This window comes from Ornithorhynchus anatinus, chromosome 13, assembly GCF_004115215.2.
Source record: "Ornithorhynchus anatinus isolate Pmale09 chromosome 13, mOrnAna1.pri.v4, whole genome shotgun sequence".
Lineage (NCBI taxonomy): Eukaryota > Metazoa > Chordata > Mammalia > Monotremata > Ornithorhynchidae > Ornithorhynchus > Ornithorhynchus anatinus.
Window position 1 is genome coordinate 20,005,056 of NC_041740.1, and position 24,538 is coordinate 20,029,593.

At 48.1% G+C, this 24,538-nt stretch overlaps 1 protein-coding gene across 4 annotated transcripts in view; it reads right to left on the bottom strand.

The window, feature by feature from the left end:
- Positions 1 to 24,538, bottom strand: part of CACNB2 (calcium voltage-gated channel auxiliary subunit beta 2) — a 66,892-nt gene that overhangs the window by 19,822 nt on the left and 22,532 nt on the right. For 3 of the 4 annotated variants that reach the window (XM_029078059.2, XM_029078056.2, XM_039913928.1), the window contains exons 3-6: positions 13,672 to 13,794; positions 8,911 to 9,047; positions 3,896 to 3,972; positions 421 to 554 (exon numbers count right to left, since the gene is read on the bottom strand). In XM_029078059.2, the coding sequence (XP_028933892.1) occupies positions 421 to 554; positions 3,896 to 3,972; positions 8,911 to 9,047; positions 13,672 to 13,794 (471 nt within the window). Of the gene's footprint in view, positions 1 to 238; positions 259 to 420; positions 555 to 3,895; positions 3,973 to 8,910; positions 9,048 to 13,671; positions 13,795 to 24,538 lie in introns of all 4 variants that reach the window. The other variant, XM_039913927.1, reaches the window with a different exon arrangement.

Genomic DNA, 24,538 nt, shown 5'->3' on the forward strand with positions numbered 1-24,538 from the left:
AAAGGGATAAATGCTGTAACGTCTTTTCCCCAACTCTCTCCCTCACGGTTCGTTTAGACACCAAGGGCTCGGACAACCACGGGGTGACTTTTTCCAGCTCAGCTCGGAAACGGTCGCACGGATCATGGCTGCGAGATGGGTTTGGGGAGAAGGCCGGGGAGAGGGGCAGTGGGGGCGCGGTCCATGCTAATGATGCCCGTGGCAGGAGAGATCCCAGCTCACATCAGTGCGAACTCACCGATTTCTGCTTCTGTTTAGCTACACAGCGGCATGGAAGAGAAACAGAACAACAGAGCGTGCGGATTATTGGCGGCTCGGAAGGACACAGACAGTTAACGGGAGCAGCGGTGGGACTCGGGGTCGGAGGGAGAAGAGGCGTCGAGCAGGCGGACAGACGAGAGCTCGGAAAGGTCGCGTTACCTTCTTAAAGAAGGGGATTCGTTTCTCTTTGGAGTGGGGAGACGTGACACTGTTTGCATTGGGCTTAGGGGAGCGATGGTTGGCTGGAGTGTCGCCTTCTTCCGCGTCTAAGCCGGCGGCATCTATGTCTACGGCTACGTGCAGACAAACAATTCCAAATCATCGGGTGGATGGGAAGTGGGGGGGAACCGGTTATAAAGACAAGAAAAGGAAGGTTAAGCCCAACCGCTTTGTCCCGGAGCCACCCCAGGCCTCTGAACACGGCACGGCTGGATCGGGAAAGGTGAACTCGAAAGGGGAGGAAGGTACCGGCAGGACTGAAACGGACTTCAAGATCCTGCCCGCAAAATAAATCAGGTTGACGCAGACTCCGCTACCACGATTTCTGCAGAGAGGGTCTCTCAACCCTTGGGGGCCTCAGTTCTTGACGATCAAGATCGACCACTAGAAGCAGCACGGCCAAGCGCATTAGCTGGAAGGCCTGGGTTCTAATCCCGGCAGAGCTGCTGAGTGGCCTTGGACGAGTCACTAGGCTTCTCTGGGCCTCCGTTTCTTCATCTATAAAACGGGGATGTAGTATCTGTTCTCCCTCCCTCTTCATTTGGGATCCCTGTGCGGGACAGGGCCTGGGTCCGATCTGATGCGTTTGCATCTACCCCGGTGCTTAGCACAGTGTTTGGCACATGGTAAATGCTTACCAAATACCACATTTAAAACAACCAAAAAAAGATCTTCCGAGGGGAAAAATATTTGGTGGGCTGCTTTGCTTGCCTTCTTAAAGTTCCTCAAAAACAACAATTTTAAAAATACCCAAAAAAGGCAGCATCACCCCGTAGACAGAGCACAGGCCTGGGAGTCAGAAGGACCTGGGTTCTAATCCTGACTCCACCACTCGGTTGCTGAGTGACCTTGGGCAAGTCACTTCACTTCTCTGGGCTTCAGTTACCACCACTGTAAAAATGGGGATGAAGACGGTGAGCCCTACTTGGGGCGGGGACTACGTCCGACCCGATTAACTTGGCTCTAACCCAGCGCCTGCCACAAATACAATAAAAAAAAAGGGGGTCCCTAGGTTTGTGGTGGGCTGGAGTTCCACTGAGGAGGTGGAACCGAGGCCAGCTGAAAACACAGCAGGGGTAGAGGGGTGCTCAATGCCTACCCCCGGGGAAGCCAGGTCAAGCACGGTGAGCAGCGTGGACCGGTACGAGGCGAAGGAACCCAGATGATGTCTGGGTGATTTGCCCCGAGGCAGGGAAAACTGCAGCCTGGGGAAAAGGCAAACCACTGAATGACTCATTATTATTATTATATCCAATATCATCATTATAATAATATAATTATACCCAATATAATAATAATAATAGTAATAGTATTTGTTAAGTGCTTACTATGTGCCAAGCACTGGTCTAAGCACTGGGGTAGATACAAGTTACTGGGTTGGACACAGTCCCTGTTCCACAAGGGGTTCACAGTCTCAAGCCCCATTTTACAGATGAGGGAACTGAGGCCTCGAGAAGTGAAGTGACTTGCCTGAGGCCACAGAGCAGACGAGTGGCACAGTCAGAATTCGAACTCAGGGCCTTCCGACTCCCAGGCCTGTGCTCTATCCACTAAGCCACACTGCTTCTCACGCTGATTACTGACCCAAAACCGCTCGTTGTGGGCAGGGACTGTGTCTGTTCTATTGTTCTCCTGTGCTCACCCAAGCGCTTAGTTCAGTGCTCTGCACATGGTAAGCGCTCAATAAACATGTGGACTGACTGGCTGGGCGTCCTGCAGGGCAGTGGACAGGACACACTTCCTTCCTCCTCAAAGCCAGAAGCTGCCACTGCCATGAGATCCCTCTCCCCCTGAGGCCCCCACCATTTCTGACTGGTCTTAACTGGTTCTGACTGGTCTCGACCGGCCCTTTGCTTTTCAGTTACCTCAGGAGCTCTGCGCTCTGGGGAGTCTGCTGCCCTCCACCTACCTGTCCGATCCCCATGGGGCTACTGGAGCGGGCCCTAGTAAGAAGTAGTGTGGTGTAGTGGATAGGGCATAGGGAAGGGAGTCAGCAGGTCATGGGTTCAAATTCCGACTCCACCACTCATCTGGTGGGTGAACCTGGGCAAGTCACTTCATTAGGCCTCAGTTCCCTCTTCTGCAAAATGGGGATTGAGACTCTGAGCCCCACATGGGACAGCGACTGTGTCCAACCCGATCTGCTTGTAACCACCCCAGTGCTTAGTACAGTGCCCGGCACACAGTAAGCGCTTAACAAATACCACAGTTATTATTATTAGGAGGAGCTGCCTCGTCTCTCCACTGCCCAGGGTGGCAAGCTGCCACCGCCGCCTGGCGTCTGCTCCAGTCCCGCAGAGGTAGGGATGGAGATGGGAGGGGAGGCCGGAAGCGAGAGCAAGGGCTTCTGGAAAAGGAGTCTTCTCGGCCCAAGGAGGCAGTGGGGACGGGAGCCCAGCGGACGGTACGAATCGGCTGCCAACAGCTATGCCGGGCAAACCGAAGACCGACCCCCGGCCAGACATCTGCTCTGAATGGTTCTCTTCCCTGCCAAAGCTGACCACCCCTGCCTCTTCTGGGAGCCAGTCCCCCAAACAGATTCAAAATGGCGCTGACCAAACCGCTGGATGGGCTGCCCGAGAATTGGACGTTTCCAAGACCTTCCCGCCCAAACTGGGGCATAGACTCGGGGTGGGCAGGGAACGCCTCCAGTGGCTCTGCTGTCCTGGACTCTCCCTAGCGCTTGGTACAGTTCCCTGCACATGGTAAGTGCTTGATAAATACCACTGATCGATTGACTGATACGGTCATCCCACTACTGACCGTCCCTGGATCATGTTGGCTTCTAAGCTGCCAGGGCTTTCACAGTCGATTTGCGGCCAGCTCTGACTTTTCTTTAACCCAGTGAAGGCCTTTGCCGTATCTGCCCGGCTCTCATTCCAAATCTGGACATTCTATTCCCTAGAGGAGAAGCGGCACAGTCTAGTGGAAAGAGCAAACGACTCATTCAGCTCCCGCCTCTTGCCTGCTGTGTAACCTCAGGCCAGACGCTTCCTTTCTCTGGGCCTCAGTTTCCCCGGCTCCATACAGCAGGGATTGAAAATACCCGTTCGCTTCCCCTCTTCGTCTGTGGACCCCAGGTCTGAGGAGACCGTGTCAGATCTGATGATCTCGTTTCGACCCCAGTGCTTAACATAGCGCTTGGCATGAACCAAGCCTTGAAGAAATCGTCCCCTCACCGCTCCATGCCGACTACTGGGGGCTGTCGCCCTGCCTTCCCCTTCACTCTGTTGCTCTGATTAATTGAGGCTTCCGAATTCTGGGTCTGTCTTCTAGGTCCCAGAGGGGGCGGATTTCGTGCAAATAAAAGGGACCCTCCTCCCGCCCCCACAGGCCCGTGGTGCGGGGGTTCTGGACAGTCCATGCCGGAGTGGCCGCCTAAGGTCCTCCGGCAGGTCTCGTCTCGCCTACTCACCGGACGACGGCGGGGTGGACTTTCTGGAGCTAGGTATGACGTCCCCCAGGCTGGACGAAGAGTTTCCTCCTGCTTTACTGGAGCAAAGCAAGAAACGTCCAGTAAAGCCCCTTGCAGGCAGTTGGCTCGGCACAAAAACACACGCAAACGCGGGCCCTGTTCCTACCACTCCCTAGACGAGCTCAGTATAGGCAGCGAACGGGCCCGCTTACTGTTATCTTGGACTCTCCCAAGCGCTTAGTCCAGTGCTCTGCACAGAGTAAGCGCTCAGTAGATAACGACGGACTGACTGAGCACGCAGCCAAGACGGGGGCAGGCTCTCTGCTCCGTGCCGGACACCGGATCTGGGAGGGCTTGCTCCTTGGGTCCTAGTGTGACTGAGGATGCGGAAGGCCGGATCGGGGATGGGAGGGGGCCAGGTCAGACCTCTGCTACCTGTGGGTCATCAGGGCCAGGGCAGGAGTCAGGCGGCCCTGGGTTCTAATCCCGGCTCCGCTGCTTGCCGGCTGTGTGACCTCGACCAAGTCACTGCACTGTTCTGGGCCTCAGTGCCCTCATGTGTAAAATGGGGATTAAGACAGGGAGTCCCGTGTGGGACAGGGACTGTGCCCAACTCGATTTGCTTGTATCCACCGAGGGCTTAGTTCAGAGCTTGGCACGTAAATACCACAGTTATTATTATTATCTCAATGAGCAGTTCCACCCTACTATAAGGGGCAGGTTCTCCTCCGCTGAGCAACAACGCCTTATTGTCTACTGATTCGGCCCTACTCCGCCTCCACTTCCTTTCCTCCAATTCTCTCCTTGATTCCCTCCAATCTGGCTTCTTTCCCCTTCACTCCACAGAAACGGCCCTCTCAAAGGTCACCAGTGACCTCCTTCTTGCCAAATCCAACAGCCTCTATTCCATCCTAATCCTCTTCAACCTCTCAGTTGCCTTTGACACTATCGACCAGTCCCTTCTCCCAGAAACATTACCCAGTCATGGCTTCACTGACTCTGTCCTCTCCTGGTTCTCCTCACCTCTCTGGCCGCTCATACTCATCTCTTCCGTGGGCTTCTCCTCTGCTTCCAACCCCCTCACTGTGGGGGGGGGGTCCCTCAAGGTTCAGTTCTAGGTCCCCCTTCTATTCTCCATCTAAACCCTCTCCCTCGGAGAACTCATCCCCTCCCATGGCTTCAACTGCCACCTCTATGCGGACGATTCCCAAATCTCCATCTTCGGCCCTGATCTCTCTCCTTCTCTATAGTCTTGCATTTCCTTCTGCCTTCAGGACATCTCTCCTTGAATATCCCGCCATTACCACCAACTTAATATGTCCAAAACAGAACTCCTTATCTTCCCACCCAAACCCTGTCCTCCCACTGACTCTCCCATCACTGTAGACAACTACCATCCTTTCTGTCTCACAAGCCTGTAACTTCAACTCATCTCCTTCATTCAACCCACACATTCGCTGTCAAATTCTATCAGTTCTACCTTCACAGCATCTCTAGAATCCATCTTTCTGCTACCACACCCATCACAGCCCTTATTATCTCTCACCTTGACTACTGCATCATCCTCCTCACTGACCTCCTTGCCTCTGTCTCTCCTCTTCACTCTACTGCCAGGACCATTTTTCCTAAAAAGCCATTCGGTCCAGGTCTGCCCATTCCTTAAAAACCTCCAATGCTTGCTCATCTACCTCTGCATCAAACAGAATCTCCTTACCATTGGCTATAAAGCACTCAATCAGCCAGTGACCTCCTACCTTACCTGTTGATCAATTACAACCCAGTCCACACACTTTGCTCCTCTTACACCAACCTGCTCTCTGTACCTCGAGCTCATCTATCTCGCCACCGACCCTTTGCCCGCATTCTTCGTTACGTCTGGAACCTCCTTCCCCATCATAGTCCACCATTCTCCTCACCTTCAAATCCCTCTTAAGATTGCATCTCCTCCTAGAGCCTTCCCCGATTAAGCCCTTATTTCCCCTCCCTCCTCTCTGTGTCGCCTCTGCCCTTGGCTGTGTACCCCTTAAGTACTTGATAATAATGATAATTCCGGTATGTGTTAAGCGCGTACCATGTGCCGGGCACTGAACTAAGCGCTGGGGGGCCATACAAGCAAATTGGGTTGGACACGGTCCCTGTCCCACGTGGGGCTCATAGTCTCCATCCCCATTTTGCAGATGAGGAAACTGAGGCCCATAAAAGTGAAGTGACCTGCCTGCTTGCCCAAGACAAGTGGCGGAGCTGGATTAGAACCCTCAACCAACAGACTCTCAGGCCTAGTCACCCACATAGCACTAATGTACATATCTTTCTACTCTGCAAATTCCCTTTATTTTATATTCTGTCTCCTCCCTCTAGATTGTAAACTTGCTGTGGGCAGGGAATGTGTCTGTTTATTGTTCTCTTGTACTCTCCCAAGCGCTTAGTACAGTGCTCTGCACACAGTGAGTGCTCAATAAATACAATTGAATGAATACCAACTCCGTTGAAGTGTACTCTCCCACGGGCTCAGTACAGTGCTTTGTACACAGTAAGTGCTCAGTAAATACGACTGACCGACTCACAAGGATAACAATAATAATAATAATGATGTTGGTACTTGTTAAGTGCTTACTATGTGCAGAGCACTGTTCTAAGCGCTGGATCAAAGGGCCAAAAGGGTATCTGTGCTGTGACTACACTGACCATCAGGGGCTGGCCAGACCTGATCCTTCATTGATGTTCCTTTATTACAGGGGTCCAGGGACCCTTCCAAAGCTCCAAGAGCTACTTTGGGAGTCTTTCCTAAGTTCACCGCAACCCAATGTGCCATACTGTTGAAATGCAGTATTTACAGGCCAGCAGCTGGGGCGTGAAGCCAGGTCATAGAACTGTCCAGACCAAAACATTTCCTTCTAGAAGTTAAGTTTTTAAAAAAGAACAGAGGCCCATCTCGGTTCAAAAATGAACATGTTTGTTTTGCATTCTTCTGGACTCAATAAAAAGGTTGTAAAGCATTTGAGAATTGGGAGGTTGTGACTCAGACAGTCAGAGCAGTCCAAACGCAGAGGATGGGGATGCTCGAATGGGGGTGGGGTGAAGAAAGGGGGCTCGCCCTGAAGCCACGTGGCCTAGTGGAAAGAGCAAGGGCCTGCGAGTCAAAAGACCTGGGTTCTAATTCCAGCTCTGCCACGTTTTTATGGTACTTAAGTGCTTACTGAATACATACCGTAATAAATACATAAATACCATTCATTGATTTATTGTGGGGAAAACATTGTACTAAGCACAGAGTTGCTAGACATGATCCCTGCCCTCAAGGAACTTACACCTCGGCACTGAACCCCGCGTGGCTGAATTTGAGTGTTAGGGGCTGCTGTTAGGAGGTGCATCCTTCAGGAAATAAATACAGTGACACAGGAACACCCCCTGTGTGGAACAGTGCTTGGCACATAGAAAATACTTAAATACTATTTTTATTATGATTATTATTATTATTACACTGCTTTGAGAGAAGCAGCGTGGCCTAGGGGATAGACCCCGGGCCCAGGAGTCAGAAGGACCTTGGTTCTAATCCCGGTTCCGCCACTTGTCTGCTGTGTGACCTTGGGCAAGTCACCTCAATTCTCTGGGACTCGGTTAGATCATCCATAAAATGGGGATGAAGGCTGTGAGCCCCTTGTGGGCCATGGACTGTGTCCAATCTTATTAGCATGTATCTACCCCAGTGCTTAGTTCAGTGCCTGGCCCATAATAAGTACTTAGACTGTGAGCCCATTGTGGGCACGGATTGTATCTATTTGTTGCTGAGTTGTAATTCTCAAGCACTTAGTACAGTGCTCTGCACATAGTAAGCGTTCAATAAATATGATTGAATGAATGAATGAATGCAGTTAAAAAGTATCATAAAAAGAATAAATAAAAAAGACTGGACTTAGCTTCTGGATGGTGGATCTGGATCCAAGATCATGGATTGTGTGGTCCAAGGCTTCTCACTTTGAACTCCGCCAACCATGTCTCTACTTTTCTGGGCTCAATCAATCAATGGTATTTATTGAGTGCTCACTATGTGCAGAACACTGCACTAAGCGCTCGAGGGAGTCCAACACAAGTGAATTAGCAGACCCGTTCCCTGATCAAAATGAGCTTACGGTCTAGAAGGCGAGCTTGACATCTTTTCTTCTAGTCTGTAAATTCCTTGAGGGCAGGGAACGATGATGATGGTGACCAGACTCGCCCAAGGTCACGCAGGAGACAAGTGGCGGAGCGGGGATTAGAACTCAGGTCCTTTTGACTCCCAGGCCTATCCACTAGTCCACTAGTGACTCTATCCACTAGGCCACTTAGCTTCTCGAGGGGGACCGGGGGACGAAAGGGCCGTGGAGGAGGGAATGGACTCCAGACCCTCTCGGGAAGGAGCCTTCTGATTGTCCGCTGCCCACGGCCTTCCGAGTTTAATCTCAGGGTCCAGTCTTGGGAGTTAACGTGGCCCTTTCAGAGGTCAGGGAGAGAGTCTGAGGTGGCGAAAATGTTTGTGGTAATGATGCTCTCTCTGCTACTACATCCAGGTAGCTCCTATGACCTCCCATCTACCCGAGTGCTTAGGACAGTGCTTGGCACAAGCGTTGAACAAATACCACAATTATAGCTCACGGGGTCCATGGTGTTCAAGGACGATGTCACGGACGGTCAACCAACGTTGTGCCCAGGGAACGTGCCTACCAGCTCTGTTGCCCTGTACTCCCCCAAGCGCTCTGCATGCAGTAAGCGCTCAATAAATACCACCGATTGATTGATTGCCCATCCTGTCTTCCCACTACTGCACATTTGGAAAGGCTGGGGATTGGCTTTCATTGATACTGGCAGAGCGCCTGGACACAAGAGGAAATGGAAATCCTAAGGGCTGTTCCCTCAGAGGTTCTCATCGCTACTGGAGGCCATCACGACAACAGGTTTACACAACTTTAACTCTACAGCAAAGGACCACGGGCACATTCACAACCAATAAATAGAAATTTTTCATTTTTTTTATGTACCTGGAGTAAAATTTTCCTTGTTTCGCTCTTTGTTCATGTTGAAGTCGCATGTTTTCTAATTTGACTGGACTTGGAATGAATCCTATTTCACAGCTTTCTTTGACCAAGCGTCCTATCCACCAGTCATTGTTAAATTTCTAGGGATACACAGATAGAAACAATGAAGGACAATATCATCATATAGAGCTAAAGCCTCAGGTTAACATCTTCTTAATAAGCAGACACTTTGACAGAACTGTTTTTCAGTAGGACATTATGGCCCGGAAGAAATCCTAACACATCACAAAGAATACATTTCAAAATACACAGCAAAAAACCTAAGTACCTTTGTAGACATTTTTTGAATTAGTCACTTTCTGTATAAGACTGTGAGCCCCACGTGGGACAGAGACTGTGTCTCACCTGATTAGCTTGGATCTACCCTAGTGCTTAGAACAGTGGTTGACACGTAGTAAGCGCTTAACACCGCAATTGAATACCATAATTAATCGATTAACTAGAACGTTCAGACAAAGCCGATGTCTTTCGATTTACTAAGGACGATGTTAAGCCGGCCTTGATGGAGATGACTCAGAGAATGAAAAAACTACTCGCAACGAAAGAGCAAATGACTCCCCCAACACCTTGCAAATTCCTCATGATAATGCTGAGGACAGTGATGGTATTTGTTAAGTGCTTACTACGTGCCAGGCACTGTAATAAACTCTAGGAACGATACAAGCAAATCTGGTTGGACACAGTCCCTGTCCCACGTTGGGCTCACAGACTCCATCTACATTTTACACATGAGGTAACTGAAGCCCAGGGAAGTGAAGCGACTCACCCAAGGTCACACAGCAGATGAGTGGAAGAGGCGGAATTCGAACCCATGACTTCTAACTCCCAAGCCCATGTTCTAGCATGGTGTGGTTTTTAATGGTATTTGTTATATGTGCCCTGCACTGTCCTAAATCCTGGAATAGATGAAAGCTAATCAGGTCCCACATGGGGCTCACAGTCCAAGAATGCAACAGAATTTGTTTTATGATGAACTGCATGATTTGTTTTCCCGAGACAAAAACGAATAGAGGCATGGGCTAAATTTTCCCTTCAAAAACTCACTTCCTCATGAAGAGATTCAGGCAGGGCCCAGGGGCCAAATACTTAGTCTGAGCTATGAACAAAGTAAAATGGAATCGGGCAGGCCGCAGAGTTCAGAGACAGGAGGCCCTGAATCTCAGCCCTAACAGACGCAGACCCAGTGGCTAGAGCCCGGGCCTGGGAGTCCGAAGGACCTGGGTTCTAATCCTGGCTCCGCCACTTGCCTGCTGGGTGGCCTTGTGCAAGTCACTTCACTTTCCTCTGCCTCACTTACCTCATCCGTAAAAATGGGGATTTAGACTGTGAGCCCCACGTGGGACATGAGCTGCGTCCAATCTGATGAGCTTGTATCTATCCCACTGCTGAGAACAGTGCCTGGTACATAGAAAGCACTTAACAAAAACACCATAAAGGATACCATATCTGTGATGACTGAGAACACATTGGGAGGATCCGATGATAAAATTGATTACCTTGAATCCCACCCAGTACTATGTGCCTGGCACATAGTAAGTGCTTAGCAAATACCATTGGTATTATTATAAAACTTTGGTCAGAGATAGAGGCACTTGGCTAGAGACAGAAAGGAAAAGGCAGGCCTTAGCCTTGTGTGGAAAAGGAACAAGAGAGACAGCTCGGCCACTTGGCTGTGTGACCTTGGGCGAGTCACTTCGCTGTTCTGTGCTTCAGTTTCCTCATCTATAAAAAGGGGATAAGACCACTTCTCCCACCCTCTTAGCTGATGAACCCTTGAGGAACAGGGACTGTGTCCGATTGGCTTACTTTGTATGTACCCCGCTGCTTTGTGTCTAGCAACTGTTTCGTCCATTCATTCAATCGTATTTATTGAATTTACTGTGTGAAAAACACTATACTAAGCGCCTGGGAGAATACAGCATAACAGTAGACACATTCCCTGCCCATAAGGAGCTCACAGTCTTGTCTTATGCTGTCAAGTTGTCTCCGACCCCTTAGTGACGCCATGGAAACATCTCTCCCAGATCGCCCCACTCTCCATCAACAATCATTCTGGTAGTCTTAGAGTTTTCTTGGTAAAAATACAGAAGTGGTTTACCACCACCTCCTTCCGCACAGTAAACTTGAGTTTCCACCCTCGACTCTCTCCCGTGCTGCTGCTCCCAGCATGGGTGAGTTTTAACTTGTAGCAGGTGGCCTTCCACTCACTAGCCCCTGCCCAAGCTAGGCATGGAATGGATATGCCTCTGCTTGACTCTCCATCCTGTAGTTGAGTCTGGTAGAGTCCTGGAAACTCTCCAAGTGTGACCCAGAGACGGGGCTCAAAGTCTAGTGTTTAATAAATAGTCTTGCCATTAGCAAGAGATGAGAATCATAGGCTAGAGGCAGTGAGGAAGATTGGCCTATTGGTTTTAAGGCTTAAAACCTACAAATAGATGTGTCCCTCTGTCCTCTCTCATCTCTAAATACGGTCTTTTTCCCATTTTTCCTGTCTGTTTCAACAGGCTGGGAAATAGAGCCTCTCTCTTGCATATCTGTCATTAACAGTTCAAACCCCCTCTTTGAACCTCAAGTCTCAGACAAGTCACTGAGACAGCTCTTTCCCTCAGCCTTTCAGGAAGGGATGGAAAGAAAGTACAAGCCAGAGATGCAAACGACAGACCTGAAATTCCCTAGGCTTTTTGAAACGTGAAAATAAATGTGAAAATAAATTCTAAAGCCACACTCCGTCTTGGCTCCCGCTTCTTTCTTTCCACCGGAATCAACCGGTCTATACACTCTTCCTCAATAACATATTTTAATTTTTCTTGTTTAATTAAACCTTAATGAGCCTTGACAGACCGTACTGTAACTTCCAAGGAAGGACAGACTCCAGACAAGGCTATTTAAAAGCCGCTATAAATGTCAATCTCCCAAGAAAACACTAGAATAATGTTTTCCTTCACCCAGGAAACCAGGTTCAGGAGAGTATCGTCTGTGTGGCTGCTCAAAGGCAGGAGTGAATTAAAGTTAGATTTTCTCCAGTTTCTAATTCTCATCCTGTGTATTCTCTCCCACTGCTTAGTACAGTGCTCTGCACACAGTAAGCAATACCTATTCTCCCTCCGCTTTAGACTTTGAGCCCCATATTGAGGCAGGGACTGTGTCCGATCTTATCTATCCCAGAGTTTAGTACAGGACTTGGCATATAAGTGCTCAACAGATACCACAGCAATTTTTAAATCAATGTTATCACAACTATTGGTCCTAGTATTTTCTTCAACTCAACAGTGGCAATCCCTATATTGAGAAGGGAGCAGAACTGAATATCTTTGTCTAGTGGCAAAGTGCTTGGAGAGATCTATTGGCCAAATGGCGTGGCCTACTAGAAAAAGCCTGAGTTTGGGAGCCAGAGGACCTGGGTTCTAATTCCTGCTCCACCACTTGTCTACTGTGTGACCCTGGGCAAGTGACTTAACTTCTCTGTGCCTCAGCTCATCTGTAAAATGGGGACTCAGACTGTGAGCCTCATGTGGGACAGGGACTGCGCCCATACCGATTACCTTCTATCTACCCCAGCGCTTAGTATAGTGCCTGGCACATAGTAAGTGCTTAACAAATACCATTTAAAAATACAATTACACATCATCTCAAGCCCAGCTTCCTGCTAATATTGGCCAACTGGACACCCACCTGCTACCACCTGCTAGTCATAATTAAAAGCGGCTGTGGCTGGGCCCAAAGCACTTTCAACCCTTACTAGTGCTCAGGACTTAGTACAGTGCACATAGTAAGCGCTTAACAAATACCAAAATTATTACTGCTCAGAGGGAGGGACGGGAGAGAGGAGCAGAGATTCTTCAAGAGAGGTTAATTCTTCAAGGGAGTGGGTATAGATGGAGATTAGGAACCTTGGGGACACCCACAATTAGGGGGTGGGAGGTAGAGGAGGAGCCCATAAAAGAGACTGAGAAGAAGTGGTTAGAGAGACGCAAGAACGAGGAGGGGACCGAGCTAGTGAAGCCGAGGTTGGATAATGTTTCCAGGAGAAGGGGGGTGGTCCACAATGTTAAAGGTAGCTGAGAGATGGAGGAGGATTAGGACAGAGTAGAGACTGTTGGATTTGGCATGAAGGAGATCATCGATGACCTTTGAGAGGGCAGTTTCGGTGGAGTGAAGGGGACGGAAGCCAGATTGGAGGGAGTCACGAAGAGAATTGGAGGAGAGGAACTTGAGACAGCGGGCGTAGACAACTCGCTCGAGTTTGGAAAGGAATGGTAGGAGGGAGACTGTGCGATACCAGGAGGGAGCTGTGGGATCAAGGGCGGGGTCAAGTCGCTTAAACTTCTCCATGCCTCAGTTTCCTCATCTGTAAAATGGGGGTTCAATACATGCTCTCCTTCTCTTCTAGGCTGCGAACCCCTCACGGGACAGGGACTGCATCCAAAATGATGACCTGTATCTAACCCAGTGCCTGGCACATAGTAAGCCCACGACAAACACAGTGCTTACTATTATCACTACAAAGAAAATTTTAAAAAGTCCTTTCCTACTAGAGAATTCCCCAGCCCCCCACCCCCGGCTGGCTGGCACCAGCCCGGGCAAGCCGTCAGCTGAGGGTTGGCATTGGGCTTGTTGGGGAGGGGAAGAACGGCTCGTTCTGGGGTTGGGGGGCACCGGAAGAGCCCCAGAGGGGGTTGGACCAGCAACAGGATTTTCCCTTACTTCTTTAACGTGAAGAAAATCTTTCGCTTCGAACGAGATGGCCATGCCCGGGACAGGGACGTCATCATCGTGGGCTGCGCTATAGCTGACGTTGGTCCGCACAGCAAACGCGACGGGTTTGGACTGAGGAGGAAAAGAGACACGGAGGGTTAGCGGGGGTCTGCGTGGGCAACGTGTCCGCCGACTCTGTCATACATTGCTTTTTTGTTTGTTTCTTTTTAAATACTAATCGTGAAGCGCTTACTGTGTGTCAGGTACTGTACTAAGCGCTGGGGTGAATAATACGGCAGTCAATCATATTTATTGACAGCTTACTGTGTTCAGAGCTGGGGGTAGATAATTGGTCAATTGATCGATCATATTTATTATGTTTATTGTGTGCAGGGCACTGTACTAAGTGCTGGGGGTAGATAGTCAATTGATCGATTGTATGTATTGAATGTTTACTGTGTGCACAGCACTGTGCTAAGTGCTTGGGAGAATACACTTTAACAGAGTTGGTGGACACGGATGTGATATAGTCAGGTTGAATGCAGTTTCTGTCCCATAAGGGGCTCAACCTTAATCTTAATCCCCATTTTACAGATGCAGGGACTGAGGCCTAGAGAAGTGAAGGGATGTGCCCAAAGTCACAGAACAGATATGTGGAGGTGCCAAGATTAGAACCCAGGTCCTTCTGAGTTACAGGCCCATGCTCTAGCCACTGGGCCAGGCTGTACTCCCCCAAACTCCCAGTCAGGCAGCATAAAGCAGCGTGGTCTAGTGGGTAGAGTCCGGGTGCTGGAGTCAGAGGACCTGGGTTCTAATCCCAATTCTGCCACTTCATTCATTCCTTCATTCAGTTGTAGCTATTGAGCGCTTACTGTGTGCAAAACACTGCACTAAGTGTTTGGGAGAGTAGACTATAACAATAAACAGACACATTCCCTGCTTACAGTCACCTGTCAGCTGTGTGACCTTGGGCCAGTCACTTCACTTCTTGGGTCCTCAGTTACCTCACCTGTAAAATGGGATTTGAGACAGTGAGCCCCATGTGGGACAGGGACTGTGTCCAACCTGATTACTCATTCATTCATTCAACCGTATTTATTGAGCACTTACTGTGTGCAGAGCACTGGACTAAGCGCTTGGAAAGTACAATTCGGCAATACAGAGAAGCAGTCCCTGCCCACACCGGGCTTGTATCTACCCCAGCGCTTAATACAGTAACTGGCACATAGTAAGCAATTAACAAATATCATGGAAAACAAAAAACAAATCACACCGGTCCGACTGAGGGAGAGCAAGCTGGTCCCAAGGGTCACCCAGTGGGGTACTTGCCCACATCCTCTGCACAGAGGAGGCACTCAGTGAAAAGTACCCATGACTCACCTGTTAGAAAACCACTAAACGAAATCTACTCCTAAAATCTGTGTTCTCTTTGGGCACCTGGTATTCACCCCACCCTCAGTCCCCCGGTTGTTATGTACATATCTGTAATTTTATTTATATTAATGTCGGCCTCCCCTCGCTAGGCTGAGAGCTCACTGTGGGACAGGAACTGGTCCCGTCTCTTTTGTAGTACTGGACTGTCCCAAGTGCTTAGTACAGTGCTCTGCATGCCGTAAGTGCTCAATAAATACTACTGATTGAACACCACAACTATGAACCCTGAGTTCTTTCAAATTTTTTTTAAAAGACACTAATTAATTCCTCTCTCGATATTAATCCTTCACAGAATTTCAACAGGGGATTCAGAAGGCGGTTGCCCTTCAATTCCTTTTGTGTTTTTCGATACAAAAGTTTTGGCTTCCTTTTCTCCTCCCACTGACCCTGCAGGAAGTCAAATTCTTGCTGGGTCCAGCTGTGGATCATAGGTTGGGTGGGGGTTGTGGGGGAGAGGGAAGAGGAGAAGAAGAGGAGGGGGAAGAAGAAAAGGAGAAAAGGAGGGGGAGAGGGAGAGGAGGAGAAGATGGGTGAGGAGGGGGAAGGAGAAGGGAAAGGAGGAGGAGGGGTCTAGGAAGTCATCGACTACCCCTGGTCCCATAAAGAGAGAGAAAAAGCTAGGTAGGGCCAGTGAGAAGAAAGGTCAAAGGACCTGGGTTCTAATTCAGGCTCCACCACTAGATTGCTCTGTGACCTTGGGCAAGTCACTTGACTGCTCTGGGCCTCAGTTTCCTGATCTACAATTGGGGATTCAACACCTGGACTTCCTCCTACCGAGACTGAAATACCCAGGTGAGGGAGGAACTGTGTCTGACCCAATTAAATGCCTCAGCATTTAGCACATAGTAAACCCTTAACAAGAATGATTATAATGAGGATGATGCAGCCAGGAAGGGGTATCCAGCTTATTTAAAAAGATTCTTTCCCAGAAGCTTCCACTTCTGCTCTTTCCTATGTCTTTAGAACAAAGAGAAATTCAGTAGACGGGAAATCCATTTGAAATTGGCATTAATAAGAAATTCAAAAGGGAAATATCAAATGGATCAGGATCAAACCTGCTGAGAAAGAAATGTAAATTTCAAGCAGGCAGAGGATGTACTAGCCACGGATGAGTGGGAGAGATGGGGAGTTTTAATAAGTGTCCTTGACAGCATCCTCTTAATAAACCACTTTTGGGGGGCACATATTAAAGTAGCCTAAGACAGCATTTGGTTTGGCATCTGCATCTGTGAGCCCTTGAGAGGAATTGCAGGAGACTGAGAGGAAGCTGTGGGACACCAATGAACACGAAAAGGTAGGACTCAATCAATCAGTGGTATTTATTGAGCACCGACTGTATGCCGAGCTCTGTACTAAGCACCTGGGGCGTGAAATACAAATGAGGAGAGGGAGGTCAGATTCTATTGACTGGCAGGGTTTCACACAGAAAAGAGCCATTTGTTGGAGTCAGTCAGTCAATCTTATTTATTGAGCATTTACTGTGTGCAAAGCACTGTACTAAGCACTGGGGAGAGTATGATACAACAATAAACATTAGGGTGAAATGAAAGGGAGATTTGAGAGGAAAGCTTATGCTTTGGATGGCTGCCGAAGGGTGGAGAGGAGGGAGAGTTGCGGCCCCTTGGATAGATCACAGGCCTGGGAGCCAGAAGGCTGCTGTGCTTGCCCTGCTGGGTGACCTGGGGCAAGTCCCTTCACTTTTCTGGGTCTCAGTTACCTCATCTGTAAAATGGGATTGAGATCGTGAGCCTTAGGCAGGACAGGGACTGTATTCAACCTGATTAGCTTGCATCTACCCCAGCACTCAGGACAGCACCTGGCACATAGTAAGCGATGAACAAATACCATAATAATACCAATAATAACGATGATGATAAAAATGCCTTGAAAATATCCTGATTGGCACCCTCTGCTGCTAAATTTCCCATTTCGGCTCAAGCCAGAGCCAAAACCTTCAATTCTGAGGCTTAGTGCTAGTTGGGAAATACACAGCACGAAAAATTCCCTGGTTTTTGCACAGCTCCTCTTGGAGAGCTGCCTTTCCATGCACACAACTATGCTTTAGATCAGCAGCCTCAATAGACTGCATGGATCAATACTAGTCACATACATTTTCTACCCCTCAGTTACCTCATCTGGAAAATGGGGATTAAGACAGTGCGGCCTGTATGAGACAGGGACTGTGTCCAGCCTGATTAGTCCTCTAGACTGTGAGCTCATTGTGGGCAGGAATGCTATACTGTACTCTCCCAAGCGCTTAGAACAGGGCTTTGCACACAGTAAGTGCTTAATAAATGCAATGGGTCGATTGAGGCCCAGAGAAATTGAGTGCCTTGCTCCAGGTCACGGAGCAGACAAGTGGCGGAGCCGGCATTAGAAGCCAAGTCCTTTAATTCCCTAGCCGGGGCTCTTTCCACTAGGCCACACTGCTTCTCAGTTTGTTTAGAGAGCTTCCTGGTAAATTCTTAGTGGTGTATAATTTGCTAAATTAGTGCTGGATCAACATTTTCAAACAGCATAACTGCACAGCCAGAGCTTAAAAGTGACATTAACCACTAATTTCACTGGATTCTGAATTCCATCTTGCCTTTACCCTCAGAATTTTCTCCCCCGCTGAATTGTTTCTCTGCATACGACAGGGTCTAAGTTAATTGAACTCTGTTATTTTCCACTCACATCTATTTCCCAGATGCCTTTTATAATAATAATACTAATGGTCTTTGTTTAGTGCTTATTTATCACGTGCCTACCACCCCCTGGGGTGGATACAAGGTAATCAAGTTCAACACAATCCCTGACTCACACAAGGGCTCACAGTCTAAGTAGGAGGGAGAACGAATATTTCATCCCCAATTTACAGATGAAGAGTCCGAAGCTCGGAGCAGTGATATGACTTGCCCAAGGTCACAGAGCAACCGAGTGGTGCGATTGGAATCCAGGTCTTCCTGACTCCCAGGGCAGTGCTGTATCCACTAGGCCCCATGGCTTCTCGCTTGTCTGCAGTGTGACCTTGGGCTGGTGGCTTACATTTTCTGTCCTTCAGTTACCTTATCTGTAAAATGGGGATTAAGACTGTGAGGCCCATGTGGGACAGGGACTGTGTCCAGCCTGATTAGCTTGTATCTATTCCAGCATTTACTGTGGTGCCTGGTACATACTAAACACTTCAGTATCATTTTTTAAAAATGTCCTGAATTTACCTGGGGTGGACCCAAGGAAATTGTTTCCGGTTCTATTAGAAACGAACGCTTGCATCTGAGGCTACCTTCACAGTTTCTGATTTCTCGTTTACTGCCCCATAAACCTCATTCTGTTGCTTTTCCAGAGAGAGATAGAGAACTAAATTATCTCTGTCCTATAAATCTAGGCCTGGTTTGAAAGGAATTGCTGGAAAGGAAGGAAGAGAAAGCATTGTAGAGACACAATAAAACCAAGCCTCGGACCAGACTGCTTTGGTCTAGTGAATATAGCCCAGTCCTGGGAGTCAGGAGGATTTATTCATTCCATCGTATTTATTGAGCGCTTACTGTGTGCAGAGCACTGTACTAAGCACTTAGTGGATGTGGGTTCTAATTCCGGCTCCACCCCTTGTCAGCTGTGTGACCTTGGGCAAGTCACTTCACTTCTCTGGGCCTCAGTTCCCTCATCTGTGAAATGGGGATTAAGATTGCAAGTCCTAGATAGGACATGGACTGTGTCCAGCCTGATTAGCTTGGATCTACCCCGGTGCTTAGTACAATGCCTGGCCCATAGTAAGCGCTTAACAAATACCATTAAAAAAAACAACTTTATTGATTGGGTAAAAGCCCCTGATCCATGCCAGGAATTGCTGACAACCAACTATATCCCCACTATATTAATCTGGGTGACATGGAATGGGAAAAATCTATATATTCTTTTAGGAAATGTCTAAGAAATTTACAAAATGAAAAATGAGGCCAAATTCGATCAAATGCAAAATGTCAACAATCTCGTTATTTCAAGTGTTTTTCCACACAGCTTGACCCATCTGGAAGATCCTTCCCCTCACTTGATGGCACCGTCTCAGTGACCTACATAATCGCCACTGGAAAAAGCAACATTGATTTGCCACATTTCAACAGACTCCTGGAAACAAACGTGGATAGTTCTGTAGTTACTCCTTATGCTCTTTAAGATTTCCATTCATTCCTACTATCTTGGCAGTTCTCCATCCAAGGAAGCTGGGATAGGCCAATAAATAGTAGTATTAGCTTTTTTGTTAAATGCTATTTGTTAAGCGCTTACTAGGTGTCAATCACTGTTCTGAGCGCTGAGGGAGATATAGGTCGATCAGGTTGGATAGAGTCCCAGTCAGACAGTCAGTGAATTGTAATTATTGAGCGCTTACTGTGTGCAGAGCACCATCTTAAGCACTTGGGAGAGCACAGTACAACAGATTTGACAGATACGTTTCCTCCCCATAATGTAATTAACAGTCTAAAGGGGAGACAGACATTAATATGAAGAAATATATTATGAATATGGACGTAAGGGCTGTAGGGCTGCGGGAGGGATGAATAAAGGGAGCAAATCTATGTGCAAAGCAAAGTTTTCCTACGTCCCTCAGTTCTGCCTCCAAAATAAGGCTGTGTGGTTGAAAAACCAACATTGCTAACATGCAGGGCAGTGCCTTGACACAGTAAATATTCTGGACCTATCCCAGTGCTCAGAACAGCGCTTAACACAAAATAAGACCTTAACAAATAATACGGACCTTGGGGGCAGGAGCCACACCAGAGAGAGCTTGGGATCTGAGGGAAAAAATTCCTGACAGAAAGGCACCTGGCATTGTAGCCTTACCAGACAGGGAACAGTGGCCGGTAGCTTGATGGACTGGGACAAAGTAAGACCTTTTCTCCTCTTCCCAAGCACCTTCATGACCCTGGGTTCGCTTTGTCTCCTCAGGGAGCTATCTGCGGGTCACTTTATAGGGCTAAACCCAGACCAATTTAGGCCCTGGAGGCTGAGATTTAGGAACGACAGCTTCTCCTCGATGACAAACACTCAGCGAAAAGATACCTTTAGATTCCACATTAATCACCCCGTTGACGTATGTGGGCAATTGGCCTAAATCCAGGCAAGTCAAGACCTTTCGCTTTGCCCGGCTGAGCAGAGGGAAATCGGTTCACTTTGGAATCCTACCAATTGCCCCGGGTTTTTTGCCTAATTTTGGCAATCCCAAAACAGGGGGAGGGGCTGTTATGAGGAGAATTAAGTCTCGTCATAAGGGGTGCCGGAGAAAGCAGCACAGCCTAGTGGGTTAAGTCACTGGCCTGGAAGCCAGTGGACCTGAGTTCTAATCCCAACTCCACCACTTGCCAGGTGTGTGACCTTGGGCAAGTCACTTCGCTATGAGGATTGAGACTGAGAGCCCCACATGGGACAGGGACTGTGTCCAACCCAATTTGCTTGTATCCACCCCAGCACTTAGTTCGGTGCCTGGCACATAGTAAACGCTTAAATACCAGAATTATCATTACTATTCTCTGTGCCTCAGTTTCCTCAACTGCAAAATGGGGATTCCATACCTGCTCTCCCTCCTTCTTAGACTGTGAATCCCATGTGGGACAGGGATTGTGTACGACCTGATTAACGCCTATCTCCGCACTTAGAACAGTGCTTGACACACAGTAAGTGCTTAACGAATGCCATAAAATAAGTGAGAAGAAAGGAAAGAAGAAGCAAAGGAAGAGGAAGGTAAGAAAGCAATTGAGATGGTTTCTTTGACTTGTACTGCACTCTCCCAAGGGCTACATACAACAGTCCCTCAGTGAGGTAACTTCCTGAGGCAGGCCATGTTGTCTTAGTTTTCACCCTTCTGCTCCTCCTTCCCTGGTTAGAATCAATCATATTTCTTGAGCGCTTACTGCGTGCAAAGCACAGTACTAACCGCTTGGGCGAGTACCACTCAGCAATGTAACAGACACATTCCCTGCCCACAGTAACCTTCCCGTCTCGAGGGGGAGATGGACATTAATATAAATAAATGACGGATACGGACATAAGTGCTGTGGGGAGGGGAGATGAATAATGGGAGCAAGTCAGGGCGACGCAGAAAGGAGTGGAAGAAAAGGAAAAGAGGGCTCAGTCATGGAGGAGATGTGCCTTCAATAAGGCTTTGAGCAGGGGGAGAGTTATCGTCTCTGTCGGATATGAGGAGGGAGGACGTTCCAGGCCAGAGGCGGGACGTGGGCGAGAGGTTGGCGGGGAGATGGACGAGATGGAGGTACAGTGAGAAGGTTGGCATTGGAAGAGCAAAGTGTGTGGGCTGGGTTGTAATAGGAGAGTAGACAGGTAAGGTAGGAATGGCAAGGTGATTAAAAAGCAACTCCCCCTCCTGATGCATGTCTCCTCTGCCTTTTGCTCCCCTTTCCTTGACCTGAAGCAATCTGGTTGAATTAACTCCCCCTCCCTGATGTCTCTGTTCTTCCCCTTCTGCTCCTCCTCTTCCTCCCTCAGTGTGTGACTATCACTGCCGACAGTTATGTTATTCAAAAACTAAACTTACAACTCCTCCTCCAAAATCAGACTGAGGCAATTAAATGTGTAAACAGGGTAGGAATTCTGCTTAAAAAGTGGTATCGCTGTGCCGTGATCTCGCGGGAAACGATCCTGTCTCCTTTAAGTTAGTTTAAGCCGTGTCTCTTAAAACATGACTCAAAGGAATTAAGTCAAGTGGGGTATCCTTCAGCTTTCTTTTCAGTAAGAGCCACTTATTCAACTCGAGCCTGGTACCCTTAGACGGGTCCGAGACCATTACTGTATTCTTCCCGGAAAAAATGAAGGCTTTCTTACACTCAGGCATCAGATTCGCTGATTATTTTCTTGGGGGCAAGGATTATGTGTAACCACCTCCATTCCAGTGTGCATTCTCAAGCACACTGCACTAGAGAAGCAGTGTGGCTTAGTGGCTAGAGCCCGGGCCTGGGAGTCAGAAGGACCTGGGCTCTAAACCCTGCTCTGCCACTTGTCTGCCATGTGACCTTGGGCAAATCACTTTTCTGTGCCCCAGTTACCTCATCTGTAAAATGGGGGTTAAGACCGTGAGCCCCATGTGGGACAGGGACTGTGTCCAAGCTGATTACTTTGTATCTACCCCCAGAACTTGGTACAGTGCCTGACACAGAGTAAGTGCTGAACAAAAACCATAAAAAGAGCACTTCGTCCAGTGTTCTGAGCACAGTAAGCGCTCAATGAATGCCACTGATTGGCTAATTGCTCGTTGTGAGCAGGGAATGCGTCTATTATTATATTGTACTCTCCCAAGCGCTTAGTGCAATGCTCTGCACACAGTAAATGCTCAATTGACTGACTGATTGATTTGATCTGGTCATCATGTACCTGTCAGGGGACAGGCCAGCTGGCTTAAGACTCATTTCACTTTCGTTTTCAGCTTTCCAAGCAAGCAGTGTGGCTGTAGTGCAGAGTTTGGGATTAGGTGGGAGATCTTTTACTTCCAATTTTATGCCTAAATTCCCGTGCATGTGCTTGGGAGCAATCTCCAGGAGGGTGCTTTTCATTAATAACACTGATAACAATAATAATAATCATCATCACAATAATTGTGGTATTTGATTCATATTTGCTAATGAAATGTACATCGCCTTGATTCTATTTATTTGCTATTGTTTTAATGAGATGTTCATCCCCTTGATTCTATTTATTGCTATTGTTTTTGTCTGTCTCCCCCGATTAGACTGTAAGCCCGTCAAAGGGAAGGGACTGTCTCTATCTGTTACCGATTTGTACATTCCAAGCGCTTAGTACAGTGCTCTGCACATAGTAAGCGCTCAATAAATACTATTGAATGAATGGATAAGCTCCGTACTAAGGGCCAAGCACCGTACTAAGCGCTGGGGTGGATACGAGCTAATCAGGTCCCACGTGGGCTCATGGACTAAGTATGTTTATGAGTGGGTATTGAATCCCCATTGTGCAGATGAGAGAACTGAGGCCCAGAAAAGGAAAGTGACTTGCTCAAGGTCACACAGCAGACAAGGGGCAGAGCTGCGATTAGAAGCCAGGTCCTTCTGACTCTCAGGCCTGTGGTCTTGCCACGAGGCCATGCTGCTTCTCTGTGAGCTTATGCTGATGGAGGCAGCACAAGTCTATCTGGGTTTGCTAGTAACTTACTGTTTGACTGTGGCTAATTCAGTTATAACCTCTCCAGGCCTTGTTTTATAAACTCACCGGCCATCTCTAGCACTGAGGATCATATTTATCCATCAGTTTACGGTATTTATTGAGCACTTCCTGAGGGCAGGTCCCTGTACTGAGCATTTGGAAGAATAAGGTACTATAGAGTTGGTAGACATGTTCCCTACCCACAACAAGCTTAGAGTCTAGAGGGGGAGACAGACCAATCAATCATATTTATTGAATGCTTACTCTCCCAACATCTCTAAAATCCATCCTTTCCTCACCAAACTGTTACCAAGTTAATCCTAGCACTCAGTCTAATCTGACATGATTAATTTGCTGACTTTCCTGTCTCCTGTCTCTCCCTTCTCCTGTCCATACTTCACTCCGCTGCCTAGATCATTTTTCTACAAAGAACTCCTCAAGAACTTCAAGTGGTTGCCCATCCACTTCTGCATCAAACAGAAACTCCTTACCATCCGCTTCAAAGTCCTTAATCAACTAGCCCCCTCCTACCTCAGACAATCTGCTACATGTAAAAACTCACCTGTGCCGGGCAGCAGCGGCACGGGAGAGAGTCGATGGGGGAGATTCAAGTTTACTGCACGGAAGGAGGCAGTGGTAAACCACTTCCGTATTTTTACCAAGAAAACTCTATGGATCCACTACTAGAACGACTGCAGATGGAGGTGGGGCTTTCTGGGAGAGATGTGTCCGTGGTGTCACTATTGGTCGGAGACGACTTGACAGCATAAGACAAGACTTTACCTAGCTACTCTCCTACTACAGTCCAGCCCACACACTTCCCTCCTCTAATGCCAACTTTTGCACTGTACTTTGATCTTGTCTACCTCACCACTGTCTTCTTGTCCACATCCTGGCTCCGGCTTAGAATTCCCTCCCTCCTCATATCCGATAGACAGTTACTCTCCCCCTTCAAAGCCTTATTAAAGGCATAATAATAAAGGCACCTTTTCCATATGAAAGCTGTTCATTGCCTGTTCATCGCCTCTAAGAGGCCTTCCCTCACCAAACCCTCCTTTCCTCTTCTCCCACTCCCTTCTTCATCATCCTAATTTGCTTCCTTTATTCACCACCCAGCGCCCCCAAACTCAGCCCCACAGTACTGATGTACATATCCATAATTTATTTATTTCTATTAATGTCCATCACTCCTTCTAGACTGTAAGCTTGTTCATTCATTCATTCAGTTGTATTTGTTAAGCACTTACTGTGTGCAGAGCACTGTACTAAGCGCTTGGAAAGTACAATTCAGCAATAA